This window comes from Aquila chrysaetos, chromosome 8 (genome assembly GCF_900496995.4).
Source record: "Aquila chrysaetos chrysaetos chromosome 8, bAquChr1.4, whole genome shotgun sequence".
NCBI lineage: Eukaryota > Metazoa > Chordata > Aves > Accipitriformes > Accipitridae > Aquila > Aquila chrysaetos.
This window is the reverse complement of record NC_044011.1, coordinates 36,830,674-36,848,179: the sequence shown is the minus strand read 5'-3', so window position 1 is coordinate 36,848,179 and position 17,506 is coordinate 36,830,674. Positions and strand designations below refer to the sequence as shown.

General features: G+C 39.9%; 1 protein-coding gene across 1 annotated transcript; it reads left to right on the top strand.

Annotated features, from left to right (window-relative positions):
* Positions 1 to 3,416: 3,416 nt before the first annotated feature.
* C8H2orf73 (chromosome 8 C2orf73 homolog) lies at positions 3,417 to 17,104 on the top strand. The gene is given in 5 exon segments (XM_030021168.1): positions 3,417 to 3,437; positions 5,419 to 5,686; positions 15,599 to 15,714; positions 16,740 to 16,779; positions 16,782 to 17,104. Coding segments are annotated over 5 exon segments (768 nt in total).
* Positions 17,105 to 17,506: the final 402 nt, after the last annotated feature.

The following is a 17,506-nucleotide window of genomic DNA, read 5'->3' as shown; positions in this document are numbered from 1 at the left end:
GGTACCTAACTGAGGGCTGGCGGATTCAGGAGCTTGGGAGGGAAGATGTGTAGGGATGTGCAGGAGTAGGCTTGAGCCTTTAGGGTATGTGTTGTGTGTGCAAAGCAGTTCTGGGAAGTGATGTCTCCATAACTGATTATTTAGCCCCCTTGTGAACCAGGGAAAACTGTCCAGGCATTGGCGCTGCAATGCTTCTGGAACTTGAGCTTGGCTGGCTATGTGTGTGGTACCACATGCTGGGCCGCAGCCGTAGCCTGACTTCACCTGGGTGTTCTGCTCCTTGGGCTGTGCATATTACAACAGGTCTCTGAGAAGCTGTAACTGTGTCTTGGACAAGGATCAGAATATGGGCGAGTATCTGTCACAGTAGCTTTTCTTATGTGAACTGTGGAAGAATTTATAGGTTCCAGGCATGAAACTAGGCGCTGGTAGGTTAGGCAGTTTGTAAACAAAAAAAAAGAACAGAAATAGAAGCACAAGAGAAGGGGAAACAATTGTTCAATAAACCTTATTGTTCAACTAGGAGCTGAGGCTGAATTTCAAGAGCGTTGTTATGGGGTCTGTAACTGGAATATCTTTTTGTTTTGTTTTGTTTTCTCCATTGGATGCCCTTCTCAAAGGGACTTCCTCCATCAAACTAGCTATTTTGTACCTTTTTTCCTTTTTTTTTATTTAGACACTCACACACTGGATAAACACTTTCAAAGAGCTTTCAAAATCCAAAAGGTGGGGACATTATACAAATTAATCTTATGAAGCAAGGTGTTTCCTGGGAAAGCCTTCTAAAGGAATTTCTTTTTCATTAGCGAGTCCCTCATTACAGGATTAAAAGCTAAGCTCCTTTCTCCCTCATTTCTTCCACAAATTAGGTTTTCATAAAACCTTTTATGTGTTTTTCTAAGTACCACAGGTCTCACCTCTTCTGGCAGAAATATAAATGTTAATAATACTAATTACTTCATACTAATCAACTACATTTGGGAACTTTGGCTAGGAAAATCTTTCCTTGGAAAGTATAGGAAATCCTCCTTTTTCAGTTTTTCACTATGATATACTAAGTGTAGTTGAAAATATCCAGGGCCATATAGTCAATTAATTTCATTGACTTCAAGCCAGTCTAGATCTTGCAGAATAACCCTGTTTTGGCCTTCTGAGGTCTTGCCTACCACTTCTAATACTGGTACTTTGAGAGGGGATTTAACTTTGTAATGGAAACTTGGGCCTGTTAAATCCCCAAATCTGGCAAGTAGTGTCCACAGGTGAACCCCAGATCCTCTGGAGATGCTCTTATGTCAGGACTTTCCAATATGGGGCCAACAAAGGATCCTGAAGAGGGAGAATGCAGAGGGCTCAAAGTTGGCATAAAGGCATTCATCTCTTCTGCCCTCTTTTGTGTTCATGTACAACCGTAGAATGAGACTGCTTCATAATAAAACTCTTTAGCAGACAGGCAGGGAGATGAGTATCAGGTTGAAAAGCAAAAACATCTGCTGGAAGATTAATGGGAAGATTATTGGCGAGGCTTTTTCCACTTCATTATCTCTGCCTTTCACAGAAGTCATCACTGCAATCCCAGTGATTTACTGTGGAACAGAAGGGAGTCAACAAAGTAGGACTGAATTGTCTAGCCTCTGAGTTGGACTTCAGGGTCCAATCACACATCTAGTAACTTAATGCAGGGGAAAGCTTCTGTTCCGTGATCTCTGAAAGTGCGTGGCCTCCATTACGGTAATGTTTTCTCTTGCCTCAGACCTCTGTGGAGACTTCCGCGCGTGTCCAGAATTTATGAGGGGAAAGGCAGAACAATGGACAACAACTAACTGTAAACAAAAAGAAAGGTGAGCCTCTTATAGGACCTTTTCTTTACCTGTGAAGGTAATACAGGTAATGCCTGTTTTACATCCAGGTTGTTATATAATAATAAACCTAATACAATTCCAAATTTTCTGCTTTGCCTTATCCAGTCTCCAGTTAAACTGTAAATGAACAAAAAAATGAAAAAGCTAAAAATACTCCCAGGAGTAAGGTCACAAGACTGTGAATACTCATTTTTATCGAATCAGGTGGATTTGTGCAAGGTGTATAGAAGTTGGAATACATAAGGTTTAGCAACCTGAGAAATATAGATGATGTAGAAATTGTTGATGAATGCTGAGCATTTAGGATCCAAGGGCTTACCCTCAGCACTGACAAAACATGCACAAGAAAAAAAGGCTTGTGCCACAAGTGGGAGTGTAGAATTCCTGATACGAAAATGTCTGAATTCCAGTAAAGAGGTGGTTTGTCTTGTAGTCCATATCTAAAAAAATGCTAGTGTCTAATGTTCTTACAAGTTTCTCACTTAATGAGATGATTTCACCCAGTGACAAGATTTCATTATTACTTCATTTAGGACTCTAGAACAAGTGGAAAAAAAGAGTAACAGTTAACCTAGACTTTCTAACAATTTTGTTAATATATCTGATTTTCTAGACAGGAAAAACATGGTAGTGCAAATCAACATTGATTTACAAGCAACTGATGCAGTAATTCCTGGGTAACATGAGAACATACAAGTAAAACTAAAAAAGATAGGTCCTGGTTCAAAAAATGGAAAGTGGGTAAAGAGCTGATGAACAGAGACAGAGTTGCATGGCAAGTAACAGGAAAGTTCATCAAACTCAGTTTTACTGAACTTGTGCACATGCATACACATGTGCATGTTCAATATTAACATTGGGAAGAAGTGAAAATGTGCCTATTTAAGAGACATAATTTGGAGAGAGTGTCAGGATGATGAAAAGAAGAGCTGAATGGCCTGAAAGACTATAGTAATAGAAATACCCACTCCTATGGAGCACTGTATGAGGTCTTCCCAGAAATAGAGAAGTGTTGATAGTCTGACAGTTGAGAATGTACAAGATGTTCAAGAAATTGAACTGGAACAGGTTCAGTTGGGGTGAGTACAGTAATCATAGGATGGGAGAGCCAAATTTGGGAGAGGAGAGAACCTGTCTTTTTTTAAAAACCATTCAGAAAGAAACAAAAGTATTAGAGAATGTCGTTGGTATTTCTGCTCATACTATAGGGGTAAGCGCTCAGCGTCACAGCAGAAAGAATAACCAATATCAGCTGAAGGATAATACTTGGATAAGAATGACTGGGCCTTTATTGGCCCAAGAAATTGATCACTCTGAAAACGAGGTGGCTTTTGTGTTTCTGAGCAGTGAGGCTCTGGCATGACAAGAGTGGGAGTAATGGGCAAAACCTGAATTATTATTAAGATAGAGTTAGTGAATACATGAAAGGGATCATATGGCAGAGTTGCGTGCAATAGCAATTTTTTGAATCATTGTTTGAATGATCAGGATGTCCTATCAACACTATGTTCCTGAGGCCCTAAAAGAATGTATATGTAAGTATAAATAGGTATAAGCATGGCTAACTTAAAGTGCCTGGTAAGCAACCCTGAATTGACACACATTGCTGTAGCTACATGTCAGAAAGTTGCTAAAGGAAATGTTGTGATCTTTGCCGAGTCCAATAAAATCTGTTCAAAGATGTTTATTTGTAAATTGAGTCGCTATGTAAAACTAGACTGGAAACTTTTCAGAGAGCTGATCCCCTTCTTCCATCAAAGACAATGGAAGAAATTACTTCTTTGAGAGCTAGATGAGATTTTTAGGTGAAATACTGGCTTTCCACCATGTATTTGTATACTCGGTGACATAGGGCCCAGTTTATATGACAATCCTCCAGGCACAGCAATAAGACTAACAATTACTTTGTTTCGGTATGAAAGTGTGCTGTTGGAAACTTAACAACGTGTATTTTTATTGGCTCTTCATCAGCTGAATATTCTGAGATGAGAAACTGACATGTTGGTCTGTGAAGTTGATTTCTTGTCTATGACTTCAACTTACAGCATACATAAGACTTTTCTTTCTTATCAGAAAAAAGTGTTTCGTTTTTATGGAGAGCATTTCTTTTTTTTAAACATTAACTATATATTTTAGTATCGGTTCTATTCTGTTTATCACTAATAAAAATACAGTTCACTATTTCCTTGAAATGACTGAACTAGCTGGGTGAATGTTTTGTAATAGAGAACTATTTCCTTTTGTAACTTAAGTACTTAATTGCTTCTAATTGGTTTCTATTGAAAAGGAGGGTCAGATCAAAATGATAGACTACAGAGGAGAGGATGGAAAAGACAATGGTGACTGCATATTATTAATGTGAAAATAGTATGATCAGAGATGTCATTATGGGGCAGTGCAAAGAAGAAGGAGTAGGAGACTGAGAGTATCTGGGAAGAGTAATTTCTGACTTCATGAGGGATTCTGGGAAAGATTACTAAGATAAGTTGAAAGAAACCGCAGAATCAGAGAAACAGTATTTGATGAGGCAGTAGAGACCTCAGCTAATCAGTGTCCAAAGCAGCTGATAAGGATGGTCAAAACCTTTGAAATTATCTGTTAGCAAGTCATTATCACTTGAGAGAGCTGGTACTCTGGCCAGATCAAAAAAACCCCCACAGAATTAAATCAAGACTAAAACACTGAACAGTGTTTAAAAATCTCAAAAATAGGCAATCCAGTCCAGGAATTTGGATCAGTTTTGAGCCTTCAGGATGAAACAGTAGATGTGAATGAGTCATATTCTTAATTTAGAAGAACCAAGACATTAACACTTTCACTGCAACTATTTGTACAACCTGACCTTCATTTTTCTAGTATGATTCAGGATTAACTGGAACAAAATCAGTGTGAATGAGAACAGAGTCTAATTTTTGGCTTTTGCTGAGGCTTAAACCCAAATTATACGAGAATAACTGCACTGAAACCTTGTTCTTGTTTCAGAGCAGTGAATAATGTCATCTAGGACTTACTGACTTCTTAACCAATACATTTTTTCATTTGCTTGGTGTAAACATAGTTAATTATTATCAATGAGTAGAGTACATGTATTGGTGTAAAAATTTCTTCCTTGTCTGCTTTTGTCTTTCAGCCCAAATACTTATGGAATATTTAATATTGGTGTGGCAGAACTATGCACAAGAATTGTCAACAGAGACTTTATATCTCTCCCAAGTAAACACTGCTCATGTTCACCAGTGGCGCAATAATCCCCAACCACACTACACAAGATTAATTAGCTCCAGTGTAAGGTTGCTAAATGAGCCAATATAATATATGGGAGCAAAAGACACCAAGGCAGAACAGGTAGGAGCAATTTGTGCTTCCTTTTTCAGTATTATAGTAGATATGTATGTGGCATGAAGTAACCATAGTAAAAAAAAAAATTTAAATGTCTGAATGAGACCATCAACCTTACAGCAACCCATAATTAAGATTTAAAATGAGTTTGGGACTTCATGTAGCCACAGAATTTATTTCCTTAGAAGGCTAGAATTAGCTGTCAGAATGGGCTTAGCAGTATCAGCAGGGTGGTGTTGTAGTGGATAGTGTTCTGAGGGGACATTTTAGAAACACTGTAATAATAACAGCTTTGTGTTTAGCTGTATACGTGGAATTTTATCTTCTTCTGATTTTAAAGCATCATCATTGGTGGCCAGCTGAGGAGTCCCACGTGTATCGTTATACTCCACCGAATTACAGAGCACCCAAAGAACTGATCTTCAGAAACCAGTCTGAGTTGATTTCGCTAGCTGAGTTCAGTCAGCAACAGCCTTCATGTGGAATAGGTGAGAACCATCAAAGTTTTTCTCCAGTATTAGATAACGTTACCTGACTGGATTGCACTGTCTACACTGTCAAATAGTTGTTATCTGCCAGCAGATTTATAAATTGTATTTTTTGGTTTTGTCTATATTCAGAAATAGCAAATAATGTACTTTTTTCAAACTACACTTTATGGGGAGCACCTATCTGCAGATATGATTTTTGTCTCCTTATAACTGTATGTGTTAAGAATTGCCCTATTATCACTCGAGGTGTTTCCTTCTGAATATCTGGTGCCCTGAGTAAATGGCTATAAAGCTGAATGCCTCTGCTAGCAGAGTTCACCTGTTAAATAACTCTGTATTAGCAACAACTGTTCCTCTGGCATGTAAAAAACAACCCTTTTTGAGTTATCACATGAGAAAATAGTTCTATTTTAAAAATATGCCTCTGGAGGCTGTGAGATTGTAAGAACCTTCCTTCAGCTATTCTTAATGTGTAGATACTGGAAACTATTTTTGAGAGAGCTTGACTGAATTCTGCTGTCAGAGGACAGTCGTTTGCAGCATCTGCTTTAGCTGACTGAATGTCCTCCTACCTGAGTGCTTGCTTCTAGCTGCTGCACTGCACTTTGCAGCACAAACTAACACAAGGCTGTCTCACCAGGGCTCAAGGCAGGCAGAATACATTCTCTTGTCATTTTCCCAGCCATCTCTAAAGCAAATGAATAAGAGCAAGTCTAGACCAATTTTTAAAAAACTGCTCAGACAAGCTTTCTCCCTCTTGCTAGTGTTTTGTCAGCATAATGACTGGCGTTTTATTCTCTGCAAGTAGGGCATTTGGGGATCTAAGTCTTCCATAAAATCAGACTTATGTGAGGGGGGGAGACTCATCTAAAAGCATATCTGTAGCAGGTGAGCTGACTGGCTGGAAAAGCAGTACTGGGTAAACGTGTCCATTTATATGTGCTTGGTAGCACTGTATTATCAGCAAGTCAACTCAAACTGCTGCTGCTGCTGCTGTGATTTTCATCACTTATTTTTATAAGAAGAATTTGCTGGAGAGCAGCTGCAATTCTGCATTTCTTAACTCCATGCATATTTATGCTGAGGCAACTGGTTGATGAGCCAACATCCTCACTGACTATGCCAGGAGGATCACAAGAGACTGCCACTGTCACCAAAGGATATCCCAAGAGAGCAGCATGGCAAGCATGTAACAGCATTCTTGAAGACCAGAGTGTTATGGCTGAACTGCATTGTCTTCAACTAAAAAAACTTGTCATATGGTTTACTATTTTAGTGCCAGAAAACACTTTGAAATGTTACAGATTATACTCTGTTTAAGAACCCAGTGTATTTTCTCAATTATCAGAGCCTGATACACTTGAAATATACTACTCTGATGCTCTGAGATGCTCTGTGTCTGTGGGCTAATAGGAAGCTTAGATTTTCAAGTCTGGAGAGAGGGGCTCCCTAGTTGGCAATTTCAGAGCAATTTAAGATGTGAAGGAAATAGAGCAGAGATTATGCAGTGCTAAAATCCTTCCCCAAAAAACTTGACAATTATGGTAATTAAAAGAGAGGGGAAGAAGGGGAGATGTTTCCTTGAACAGAGGGACGATTTCTTGTCTGACCTGGTTTAAGGAGGGGAGGGGCTGCTTGCTCAGGGCTCTTTCTCTAGTAATTGATGAAGCAATTTTATTCTGCAAGACACCACAAAGCCAGAAGCAAAGGTAATGCTGGCCGGGCAGTTTTTGGTGCTCCCAAGGTCTCTGGCAGCAAAAGGAGGACAATGGTATTCAAAGAAAATTGTTTATTTTACATTACAGGTAGAACTAGCATGTGCTGGCTTTCTTTCCTCTAAGGTGGGAGGGGAAAGAGAATGGCAGTTGTTGGCTCTTTTTCTGTGCTAGCGGAGGAGAACATAGAAAAAAAAATGTCATGATACAGATAGGCACAAATCTTCCAGCAAATCGGTACTCTTGACTCTTCAGGGGGTCTCTGTCCAAGTGTTAGCATATAGGAGTGAAAGTCAAAGACAATAGTTGGTTAAATCATATGCATAGTTTTTGATATATACAGTATCACTTGGTGTTAAGCGATCAAGTGGCAGTTGTTATAAACTAACTGCTGCAAGTTTTTTTTAATTGTGTAGACCATAGACCATTTTGCATTGAATCCATAGCCAAATGTGAGTGAGTTACGAACAATGTTTTAAGATTTACTGTGTGTAGCTAAGTTTGCGTAGTGGAAAATAAAAAGCCACATTTGGAACCATGACAGCTTTTGCTAAACACTGAGGAAAATGTGAAAGAGACAATTAGGGAATTACTTTCAGTTTTCTCATTCTGTCTGCAGCAAAAGTTATAGCTGTTGCAGAGATGACTGGTGAAATTTAGCATGGCACTTGAGTGTTCTGGGTATGTCTACCTTTACCTGAAGGATGCTGAAGCCTGTGATACTCTTCTATGTGTCATGTTGCCTGACTTAGTGACCTAAACATGTGCTGAACACAAATAATATGTACCCTTGTGGCAGAAATCTTTCAGGCTGTTCTAGGAAAGATCTTGGCTCTCTTGCCTGTTTGATGTTGGCCATGCGTCAAGGCAGATGGAAGTCGCCTGTGACAGAATGCTGCGATCATCCATCCATGTCCAAGGAAGGAGAATACTCTGAAATGCAAGCCCTTCCCCTTGGCAATACCAGTTCACTGGTCCTAATATGACCCTGGTCATTGCTCCATGGCTTTGATCGGTGATTTTTGGCCTTGTGGGAGCCCTTAAATAGACTTTGTTTCTACCCTTGGAGACTGCAGCACTACCACTTTAGTACAGTCTGGAGCCCCAAAAGGGAGACTTGTGGAAAGCTTCCATGGAGGGACAGAGGAAGAATACTGGGGTGAACCTGTTTCACTGATGTCAGCCAAACTGGCGGAACAAGTATCATTCTATTAAGTTCCAAGTGGCTTATCCAAGCACTGTTTCCCATTGAGAAAGTTAAGATAATCAGCTTTATTATGAAAGAATCAAAATGATCAACTGAAAGAAACAGCATTTACATGGTTAATGGTTGGATCCTGGTCTGTGCTCTGTCTGTTGGTGTGAAGCAGCTTGAGCAGTCCTGCTCTCCATGGCATGGTCTCTGGGCAGTGCAGGTTTGCTGTAGCAGCTCCCACGTAACTCCATTCCCCAACAGTTAGTGTGGGGGCATGGTAGGGTAAGGGGTTATGACTGATCCTGGTGATTTTCAGCTACTCTGACAACAGAGTGGGGCCACAGAAGACTGGTACAATCTACTCTAAATTGCTCCATGAGACCTGACTGCTGAGCAGTCCCAGGACTGAGAGCGAGTAAAGGGCACCCTTGTGCTCTTTACTGCCTCAGCTACTGTTGAGCAATGCCTAACACAGCTGAACGTCTGGCCCTCCCAGACAGATACAATAACTAGTCTATGAGAATGTTCATACCAATTAAATCTTATCAAATCATTCTGTTCCATCACTCCACTTAATTAGCCATGGTCTTTGGTACTTCAGCAATGCTATACCATGCCAAAAAATGAAAGTATTCTTTGTGTGGTACACACCCAACAACTGCCTGTCTGCCAGCTAGAGTCAGATCAACAAATATTTCTCCTGCGCCAGAGCAGTATCTGCTGGAAAATGTAATTGCCCACTTCTGGTTTCTCAAACCAAAATGAATTAGAGGCCATGGTCTTTTCATCTGGGTGGTCAGCTTTTGTTATAGGAAAAGCAAGCTGGTTTCTCATCAGCTGTCTTGTGGGTTTTGTGTGACTCATCACAGTTTATGTTCACAACTATAACACAGTTCCTCGAGTTTTATTTGTTAATATGGCCTTTCTGTTTACAAAAGATAAAAGCAGAAAGACTGTAAAGGAAGACAAATTAACTACTAGTTAGCAGGCAGCAGCCGTGGGTCAGAGCTACTACCTAGATCCTTGTCTGCAGCAGGGGCTGTTGACTTCATGAATGTGTGTTAGGTGTGGATCTGACCTAATTTTATTTTGTATGATTGAAAACATCCAAACCCAGGCAGATCATCACACCCTGCTTTTAGCAAGAAAGGGCCTGATTTGGCAACCTGTGCTGTAGATGACTGGAATTATTTTTTTTCCTCCTTTCATTTGAGCAGCTCTTGTAAGTGTGGATGAGAAGCTCTATGGCCTGCAGAATCCAGCCTGGAAGAGCTCATCAAGAAATGGCAGTGAGGGGATGCATTAGGAATGAATTCTCAAAACAGCATAAGGGTTAGTTCTCTGATACCCAGTGATGTTGAGACCCATTTTCACTGCCAGTGAGAAAGTGGCTACCAACCTACCTGTGACAAGAAATTGGTTTATTCAGTGGAAATAAAATCTATTTTAATAGCACCACCACAAATCTGTGCTATGCCATCTGAGGCATTTGTCAGATGTGACAAGGCACTCGGCCTATTTTTGTCATGCAGCAAATCCTTTTTCCTATTCTACTTGGGGCTAAGTCCCATCCTTAGATATGAGCTCACCCCTCTCTTTCACTTACATGGAAATGTTGGGCGTATGACTGAAGGTAGAATTTGGCTGTGATCTGAATAGATGACATCTGTAATCTTCTTGCAGATAGGGGACCCAAAGGACATAAACAGGTGCTGGTAAACATCTAGCCTGCACAGATGCACTTGTAAATCCTACGTGGTGCTTGTCTGCATCTTCAAGTGCCTAAATACATTTGAAAAATCTGCCTTTGAGAGACTTGTGTTTGTTCTTGCAGGAAGGTCATACAGAGGTGGGAATTGAGTGTATTTCTCTTGATTGCCAATATAGGACCTTAATCATCATAACAGTCTTCCTCTTGTCAAAAAGCCCCATTGATGGTTTCTGTCTGCTGTACGTTACAGCTGGATGTGCTTCTGCCTACTTGTCCTCCATGTGAAAGCCTCTCTTTTTATATAATCCATAAAAGAACTAATTTCAGAATTTACATTAACATGAAATAGTCCCGTCACTGGTAGACTTCAAACAATCATGTGACCCCCTGGTTTTACTGAAAGCAATGGAAAAATATACGTTCACCTCCACTGAGCTACAATTTCCTTTTCAGTTTGTGGGCCTGTTCCTGGGATGCATAAGGCCTCTGCCCAGAGTAACTTCAAAAGTACCACCATCACTAGTATTTACTGATTTGAAAAACAGACCTTTCCTGTCTTTTCACTTATACTGGCAGTTCTTTAGGAAGTTATTTGCCTTTGTTTCCCTTCACTATCCTTTGCTGTATGAGCCCAGAAAACTGTTTGCATTCTCAGCAGGAATTTGCCTTCCCAATCTCTCTATCTCCAGATCAGCCACACGGGTTCAACAAAAATCCTTTTGATTTTTTATCTTGTGGTGCAGGCTTTCTGTCATTGCAGCTTCACTGAGACAGATAGGCTGTTGCTCGTGTCAAAGTATGTAATCTATGGTCAAATATTCACAATTAAACCTTTCCCCTTACTTCTCTTACCGAGACTGCCAATGTGTGGAGATTTTCTGGAGTCCTGGGGGCAATTAGCAGCTGGCAGAGCCTTACTATGCAGGTATAATTTCAAGCTTTAGCTGCTTTTGCATTAAGTTTGAGCAACATCAGTGCTGGTGTGTGAAACAACCTTGTACAGAGGATGAATTGAGCCCAGTCAGGACAGTGTGGCTCAGACAAACTATCACCGTGCAGAGGCTCTTTTGCTTTCTGGGGTGTGTAAATATCTTTCCTACCCTTCACACAAGGCTCTAGGGATCTTCTATTGGATAGTAAGTTTAAGTCCAAATAATGAACCATTTTGGATGATTGATGGGGGATGTTGTGCACACACCCAGAATATGTCATTTCCAATCAAAAGGAAAGCAATTGTTTCCATATGTTGGCACATTTGTGATCTTGGTGTTGAGCCAGTTGTCTGGCTGCGATCAGGCAGCAGCATCTAACAGTGATGGAAGATTATACCTTGGAAGTGGGGTGCTAACTTTAGGCTGTATTCCTTAAAAGGATATAAACTCTGAACACTTATCCAGGACGTAATTTATGGTTCCAGTATGTTTTGACTTTACATAGATGAAAAAATAGTCCTTTTGTGTATGCATATATGCATAAAAATTCCTTCCTGCTCAGCATCCCCCTCCCCCCAAAGGAATCCAATAAAACAATAGCTGGTGCTGTTTTATGTGCTAACTTAGCTGCATGGGCTGTTGCCTGCTGAGGCTTATGAGGATTCCCCCTCTTTTTAACCATGGTCCTTAGAGGTATTTTAACAGCTAAATCTAGTTTTGTTAAGTTGCTCTGCTGGAATGCAAGCTCTTTGAACAGATTTTTAGAGATGCCCTGCACCTACCAGACCAATCTGTTTGGGTTTTTTTTTCTTTTTTTGTGAAGTGTCAAACTAGTTGCTTATTGCTGCACAAGTAGATTAATATAATTTTCAAACTTCAGCAATGAGATTCCACCATGCCAAGCCCTAACTTCTGCTGCATTGAGCAGAGGTGTGTACCCCAGGGAGGTGATAAGTTAAAGACTGCTGGAAGAGGGTATTTCTAACATATGAAGAAGCCACCAGTTTAAAATACTCTGCAAATTCCCCAGCTATCCACAATTCCCTGAACCACTGACACTGAAGCAAAGCTGCCTGATTATTATCCAGCCAATGAAGGATCACTGCACCCTTCCTGAAGTGTCTGCACCAGCAATACAAAACCTACAGTGGATGTTGTGTGTGTGTGTGACCCCATTTGAAAAACACACAGGTAGGTTAAGACACACAGACTTCTTTCTGTGTCACAGCCAGGCCAGTCCTTTTGGATAATCTCAGTGTAGAGTTCCAAAAAAATACATTCTTTCACTCTCTAAATTGTGAGCAACTGTCAAGCTTTTAATTCTGCAGCCAAAAAACCTTTGCCACTCTGAGACACAGTGGGCAGAATCATTCAAACCACTGCAGCAATGCTAATTCCTCTAGCTGAGAATAATGAACATATCAAATCACTCTTCAACACACACATTAAATTTAGGGAAATTACTAGATTAGCATTTTCACTCTAGAAATGTTTGCAGTGATATTGTTGGAGTGTCTTGGGGATGTGTATTGACTACCCTTATGGTCCTCATCATGCAAGATTTGTACGTGTATGGAGTGAAATGTCAGAATGCTGGAAGGCAAGGATGCATGTTTCTTCCTAAGATGACTTGCAGTGTTGTGAAAGGAAAGCAGAGAGCTGAATTTGTTTCTCTTCTTTTCAGTCATGTGCATGGGGTTTTTTTTAGTTATTTATTGGAAATATTAACTTATTAAGGCTCTCTACTGGAGTATTTACATAATATATTATGAATAGATTTTTGATGCCTAAAATTCCACTGAGAAATGAACTAATGTCTTTGTATAGAAGATTAATTTGCAAAACTAATGTGCTGAAATGTATTAAGATAATGTATTCAAAAGCTAACAAAACTTACTTTGTGGGTAATTTATTAAGAAAATAGTTTTGATCTTCTGTGCAGGTGTGCAGATACTGAGGAAAAAATCCTCACTACTTTTATGTGAACCATATGCACACTCAAAATTTTGACAATGGCATTATTCACACGTGGTTTTGAGCAATTCATCTTCTACCTTGTCTCTAAAGAATGGCATTTTCCATGCAGCAAAAGCGGAGTCTGTGGAATTGATAGCAATGTTGTACACACAGCTACTACCGTGGCTGATATGAACATATTTCTTACCTCTGTATTCCAGTATGAAAATTGGGAACTAGAATTTCTACCTAATTTTATTTTTCACTTATAAGGTCTTCCTCAATTGCATATATAGATTCAGTTATTAAACACTGTCATCAGGAATCAGATAGGCAATTTATAGTTCTACCAAAATAAGTACTTCCTTCTCTACGCAAATAAGTGTTAATTCAAGAAGTGTTAATTCTAAGTGCATATCATTCCTGCACTGAAAGTTGTAGCTAGCTCTAGGCATGTTCAAGTTTGTAGGGCTCCATGAACAGCTACAAATCTATATGTGTGTGCACTTTTGTAGAAACTTCAGTAGTTATGTTTGCACTTCCAAACTCTAAGTATTACTATTCCCCTTCTGTAGCTAGTGAAACTAAGGTGTGAGCTTTTACATATCATTGCCCAAGATTGCTTTAGAGTTGCTGAGTAGAAGATGATGGGCCTAAAACTGCTAGCACTATACTTGAATGTAGATCTGCTCTGTCTTCAGAATCATGTTAGTACTAATTAACCACTTCCAGCATATTAACAGTCTTCAGTATATTTCTCAGTACTAGCTGTATGCTAATCTAGCAAGCTGCTCCATGTTAATTACAACCTCATTGAGGCCACCAGTTTGCGAAAAGATCAGGAGATTGATTTCACTTAGTGGTCTGCCTAGGCATTCCCTCTTCGCCTGCTATGCCTGGCAGCCAAGCACTTAAGCACAGGCTGTCAGTTATGTTGACCTTGAGGAACTCACAGTGTTGACCTCTGTTCCCCTATCTTCTCAGTGGCGTATCTTGTTTCCTCTGCTATTACTCTAACAACAGACTTTAGGTTATCACACTTAAAGACTTACGTACCTGATCTGGCCTTTGCTGCTATATGGGGCCCCTGGACCACTATTTCTGTATGATGGTGCATGTTACCAAAATAAATGTCCTTAAATTAGCCAGTTCAGTTACTAGGAGCAGTCTGGCTGCAGCAGCAGAGAGCTTGTTGTAGGCCAGTTATGATTCTTTTATGTGTTTTTTGAGAAAATGTGCTCTTTTGGAGTTAATAATTGTCTAGTTACTTAATAATAGATAACTCTTAACATATTAGTGGAATATCATTATTGTCATATATTTTTCAAGAAGAATGGGATCTTTCGGCAGATACAGGTCTTGATCCAGCAACGGCATAGCAATAAGTCAGCATCTCTTCATATTCTGCTAGTTGTATCATAGGGATGCCAACTATAAATTTACTCTATTCCAGCTCTGCTCCTGCATTGAAGGTGTATTTCAGGGTTTTGTGTCCTAGTGACTCTAACAACTTAGCCGTGTTACCACTGTGCAAATGGAAGTGCAGTGGCCTACATTTCAACAGTAATGAGTGAGACAGCCTGACCCACTTGAAACGCTTTAAGCAGCCCTGCTTTTCAGAAAGCTTTGAGCACTTCTTCACCAGTGGATCTGGTCTTATGCCATGTCTCAAGCTGAAAATTCAAAATTGCTGGTCATTTTGGAGAATTTGATACAGAGTATTTAAACTGTGCTTCACATTTTGTTTTTTTCCTCTTGTGCCTAGATGTGTCATGGTTCAGTGTAATGGGCCAGTCTGTGTTTCACTAAATGTTAACAGTGAAAATTATTCATGTTCATTTAGAGGGCAATACTGTTGTGTTAATGGATGGAAAATTGCCTGGAAGACTGCTGATAAAGCTGTAGTGGCAACTGGTAGTGAATAATTGGTGGTGCAGTTTCTAAACTGTCCTGCAGAGGGGATGGGTAATGTGAAGAGGTAGAATGTCCTTGGGAAAACAAGAAGAAAGATACTGTAAGAAATATTCATGCACCTGCCAAGTGATCTGACAAGCCTTTTCTGTCCTGCACTTTAAAAATGATCACATGCTTTTCCAAAATCTGCCAGTGTGGCCTTTGTCCTGACTCCAGCAAAAGCACTGCTCTGAAGCTACCTCAGGAATGCTGCCTCTCAACAAAACCTTGGGTTGCTGTGCCATGTGCCAGCACAGCTGAGTATCCCACTCATTGTGCCCACTTCCCCTTGTGGTAAACATTGTGGTTTCACTTGACTGGCAGAGTAACTTCAGCAGTTCAAGAAAAGCAGCTACCACTTATCTTTTGTGCAGCATATAGCGTGTTTGTGTGGGCTACCTCAGATCATGTGGTACAAGTGCTCTCTAACAATATTATGTTTTTCAGTTCTACTTGCAACTCCTAGAGCATCCAAAGGTCTTCCAGAGATTTTACAGGAACAGACCTCCTTTAGCCATCAGTACAATGCCAGAGACTCTGCTAATGAACCCATCCGAGGAAAGGTAAGACAATGTGTATCCTGTATGATTAATAGCATCCAGGAAGGCAGAGGAGTATGTTTATCCCAGAACTTCTGACTGTTTGTTTAATGTGAAGATTTGTTGTCAGAAGATTTAGAATTGTTAGCAGTTAATATTAATGGTATGCTCTTTTGTATTACTTGTACCATGTTGTATTTGTGTGTATTGTAGCACCCAGACTTCCTGTAGTTTTGATAACAATAACCGAATCATAAATCACATGATTTGGATTTCTAAAAAGTCTGTTTATGCTGTGACTTCACTGAACCCAACTGTCTTCACATGTGAAAAAGCTGGAATGAGTAAGATTAGAACAAGGGCTAATGTATAAGGGTCTGTTTTGATACAGACCCTTAACTTTAGTGAGGCCTTGGCTCTTAGGAGTATGTATGGTTATGCATTTCTTAAAAATCAGTAACTTCATATAAATAGGGGACTGATCCACAAACTCTGGTAGACTTCAAGAAGATCCAAAATACAGGATTCTGTTGTGAAAAATATTTTGAGAAATGCAGGGTATGTTTGTTTCCACTTCTGTTTGTTTAAAAAAAAAAAAATCTTGTGTAACTGAGCAAAATCATTTGGGATGCAGTCATAAATCTCCTGGCCTACAAAAGCAGCAGTTCAGAATTGTATCCATAGCAACCCATGTAGCAAGAAATGAAATCTGATATGAATAGTCTCGTACAGAAGAACCGTATGCAAGTCACACACTCTCTGAGGCAGAGTGGTTGTGAACCAGAGAAAATAAGATGCATTTTCTTTTACTTGTTGCTTCTTTCCAAGTATTACTGCCATGCCCCATTTCATGAATAAAATGGCCTGACAAACCAGCTATTATTCCATTGCCTTCAGCTATTCAGACCTAGGCCAATGGCCAGTAGAGAAGCCGAGAAACAAGCGTAAGCTTTGCCAGCACTTGAGCTAATAAATGAACTCAGCTCACAGCTGCATCTACGAGCTGCTTATGTTCCCCTGGTTAATATCAACCTTGTTTCCCCTTCCAGCGACATGGAGCTTTTGTGTGTACAGAGATAAAACCAGCAAGTGGTCAACAGTTCCTAAGGGAACAGAAGTATTCCTGAGTGCTAGAGGGTCATGTCCACTAGAACAGCCAAAAACAGAGAAAGGAAACTCAGTGAAAAGCCGAATGACCTCACCCAATCTCTTCCTGCAGAATTCCTAGGAGACAGTAGGCTCTGAAAATCTCTTATCAAAACCAGACGTCAAAGAAATAGCCAAGGCATACCCCAGAATTCCTGTGAGACGACACAAAAGTTCAGGCATTTCTCAGACAACTGAGGTGGATGTTGGCTGCCCTGCTGGGGAGGAGCCCTTTACATCCTACAACAAAATGGTCTTTGGTAGATGAGGTGGGGGGGTTACCTACTGTACATAAAACATGCAGACACTGATACTACCATCAGCAACTGAAACAAAAAGAGCCTAAAGTCACTGTTAGGCCAATGCATTTGCTTATTCTAATATCAATAACACCAAACATAAGCTGACACAAGTGAATTGTTGGAGGGAACACAATACTTCTTTGATGTAGTAACAGCTGCACCATGGTTTGATGTCTCTAGAAAACTGTATGTTTATCAGAACCTTTTTTTAGTGGTGAAATTTCACTGCCTTTTCTGGAGCATCAGCCACTTGATTTTTTTTTTCCTATACATTCTCTAAGATTGTTTTTAAGTTAGTTAATACTTTCAGAGCTGCTGGTTAGAAGTAGACATCACTGTGATTCATGAAAAGGTACTTCATTTTTCAA